General features: G+C 43.9%; 1 protein-coding gene across 1 annotated transcript; it reads right to left on the bottom strand.

Annotated features, from left to right (window-relative positions):
* Positions 1 to 515: 515 nt before the first annotated feature.
* LOC147868605 (uncharacterized) lies at positions 516 to 1,817 on the bottom strand. The gene has a single exon (XM_087321291.1). The coding sequence runs from the start codon at positions 1,755 to 1,757 to the stop codon at positions 687 to 689; it is 1,071 nt and encodes a 356-aa protein (XP_087177417.1). The 5' UTR covers positions 1,758 to 1,817; the 3' UTR covers positions 516 to 686.
* Positions 1,818 to 3,492: the final 1,675 nt, after the last annotated feature.

The following is a 3,492-nucleotide window of genomic DNA, read 5'->3' as shown; positions in this document are numbered from 1 at the left end:
TTATATCCAAGATTGGATGTCATCATGCCCTAGTAGGATCACCAAAGTTTCCTGCCACTTAGATTATTGATAAAGTTGGGGAACCATTAGTGGGGGCCCAAACCCATCAATGCGTTAAATTGTTGTTGCCCCTACAAACACCCCCTATCCCTCTCTTTCTCTAGGTAGTGTTCATCTTAAAACAACATGACAATACAAAAGACCTTGTTGTCCCTATAACAATATTGAGTATCTTGGATGAAAGGTAGATTGTCTAAGGTATTGTAAGACCAGCAATCATTAAGGTAACTCCTATGAAGGACAAGATGCATGTATAGCTCAATTGCGAGAAGTACTATCTCTCTCTCTCTCTTGAACACACACATCTATCCATATGCACATTTTATTTCTCAATCACAAAGTTTGTCATATTGACATCAAGAAACAAGGACATGATGGAGGGGTGAGAGCCAAATAGTAGGTTGTATTCTGCTTTGTCCTCCGTCTTAATCCTCACAAGAGTAGGCCTCAGAATAAAAAAAACACTTGCTGATGGTATGTTGCGGTGTGGCTTTTCATATAACGAAAGATATAGATGACAAGCAAAGTCACTTTCCCATGTTTGGAAGCATTTTACAAGATTAAAGAATTGCTGAGGTTGGTTCCAACTCCATGTGTGTTTTCACCTCAACCAAGGATGAAATACTCTAGGAGGAAGAAACCTTTCTGGAAAGACAGTATACAGTAACCCCCCTTCTCATGTTGGCAGCAAGGGGGTGCTTGTGGACAACAGTGACATCAAAGATCTTGGATACCTTCTTGAAGAAGTGGGAATCCTTCTTCCATCGGCGCAGATGTGCAAGAAGCACCACAGGGACACTGCCCTCTTCTCCATTCACATCATTGGTTATGCAATCTGCTACACCACTCCCATTACCATTACCATAATGCTCCCGCAGTTGCGTGAGCCATTTGAGAGTGGCAAAGAGTGGGTCAAATAGGTGGTCATAATAGACAACATCAGATGCAACAATGAGATCGAAATCATGGCCGACATGAGCCATGTCCTCCATGTCACCCCATCGCAGCGTCTTTACAGAGATCGATCCACCTCTGCCAGACCTCTTGATAGACTCTTCATTCAAAGCAGCATTGTGCAGAAGGTTATGAGTGACATGGGGCAGATCGGTGAGCGTGCAATGCGCCCCCAAAACAGCACATACAATTCCCACCATTCCTGTTCCAGCACCGAGCTCCAAAACCCTCAAGCGCTTCCCTGGGCTAGGTCCCCTGCTTTGTAGTGTCACACCAATTCTACTTAGGCTGGCTGGGAGACCCTTATTCATACCTGACCACGGATTACTTCCAACGCCTGCCATCTCGTCCAAGTACCAGCAGAGAGCATGAGCTGCAGGCCAGATCTGGAAAGAGAGGCCTCTACACGGCACCTCCCGCACACGCACCTCAATCACACTCGGATTCTCATGAACTTCTGCTACTGCTACTCCTGATGCATCCACTCTACCTAGTGGCGACGACGACGACGATGATGATGATCTTATTTGGTAAGACACCAGCGTACAAGTCGTGTCCATGGGAGGGCTAATTCCTGTTGCTGTGTGCTCTGGTGATGTTTCATCCTGCTGCTTCCCAAAGGCTTCATCATCGTCTTCTTCTTCATGGTCTTCATGGATATGGAGACTAATCCTGGCCATGGGATCTCCTTGGTCATCTTCTGAATCAGAGGAGCGGCCAGCGATGGAGCTTTGGCATGACATTCTACAGAGTGCCCACTTCACTGACCTAACACTGCGTCTTTGTTGGTCTAAGATTTAACCGCCGTTAAAAAAACCTCCTCCAAGTGGTTTTTGTTGGCCACCGGTAGTGGTGCCATAGTCCCTTTCACACTTAAGCTCTACGAGTGGCGGCAAACCTTCGGGCCCCCAATCGTCCGTTTCCGACTTAAGCTCTACGAGTGGTGGTGAATTCTCGTTCGTGCCTCCAATTGTCCATTTCTGACTTAAGCTCTATGAGTGGTTGTGAAACCTCGTTTGTTGCTTGTACATACAACCCTTCCTGTGTTTTTATCCTACCCACTGCGCCACCTGTTAGAATTTGCGACTCTGGTACTACCCTATTAGAATCACCGACCTTACTTTTAGGTTAGTTTCTTGTGAACCAACCAATCATTTTACTTCACAATGATGATAACAGCTATAGTGAGGTCTAAGTTCTCTTATATAGTGCACAAAGATAGTGCTTTGGCATGTAAGGGTTTTCTACGTTACTCGGAAAGGATGACTTTTGGATGGATTCTAATTATGAAGGCCAAATATGGATTCTTTGTTCATTGCTAAACGGTTTTAATGGAATATCAAAAGTCAAAGAAGACTTTCGATGGAAAGTGTCATGATTTGGTAGATAGGGAGACAAGATTGAATATTACAATTCAAAAGCCATAGCTCTAATGCTCGTGGTTTGGGGTGGGTCGAGGTTACTTTGTCATGTTTGGCTAAAATCTAGAGGATGTAATTGTGGCTAGTGGAGGAAGCAATAATGAGGTTTAAAGGCCTTGCCGAGTTGCAACATATATGCATTTAAGATGCACGTGACTCTTCAATTGCAAATTTGAGTTGGCATGTTAATAAGTCAAAGAACATAGTTTGGTGATCGAGTGATCTTCAAATGCTTGTTGTGAGGCATTCTATCATAAGTAAACTATGCAAATCTACAACTTCCCAATCATGCTTTTGTATTTGTGGAGAAAAAAGGCGATGTGCTAGAGTTAGCTTCATTAGTATCAAACAAACATAAGTATGAACAATACCCTAAGTTGTAGCAATATCACTGCATTGGGAACCTAAGTGCCATGCTATTGTGAAAGATGCAAGTAGATGAGCTCATGGAAAACTAACCTAGGTCGAAATAATTGCATTGGAAGTGTGACGTTTGTGTTGGAAACAAATAAGAGATAGATAGCCCACCTCACAACCTTGAGCAAAATCGAGGAGCATCGATGGGAAGAGGATGAGTGAATAGTTGGGTTAACAACTTCTCATTTAAGGCAACCCCCCTTTTGAGGATAAAGATAGTTGGTTAGGAGAATTGGGTGATTACATTGGATTTCTTCGTCGTCTGTGATGAGTTGCGTGCTTAGTTGGGAGTGGACGAGTTGTTGCTCTCTCCACGCTGCGTTCGTTAATACAATGCTCCCTTTTATGTTGCCTTTGTCTCGAGTTGACAACATGTGTGTCTTGGCCCGCTCAATCCTCCGACGCATGAATATAAAATGCAACATACAGAGTGTGGCAGAGAAGGGGTGGGTGGGGGGTGACTACGACGCACATAATAATAATAATAATTACATAACACGGCTTCGATGGCTTGGCCGCATGACATATTGTATTATGTATATGTATGTACATGCTTTACTGCTGTATTTAGCCCCCAAACAAAAAAATCTATCTATCAACAAGAGACCCGACCCCCCTGAGTATCATCGCGTATCGCGTG

This window comes from Azolla caroliniana, unplaced genomic scaffold, assembly GCF_043228905.1.
Source record: "Azolla caroliniana isolate FFs.n. ecotype wild unplaced genomic scaffold, voAzoCaro1.0.p SCAF_1, whole genome shotgun sequence".
Taxonomy (NCBI): Eukaryota; Viridiplantae; Streptophyta; class Polypodiopsida; order Salviniales; family Salviniaceae; genus Azolla; species Azolla caroliniana.
Note: the sequence above shows the minus strand (reverse complement) of the source record. Positions and strands in the feature narration are given on the sequence as shown.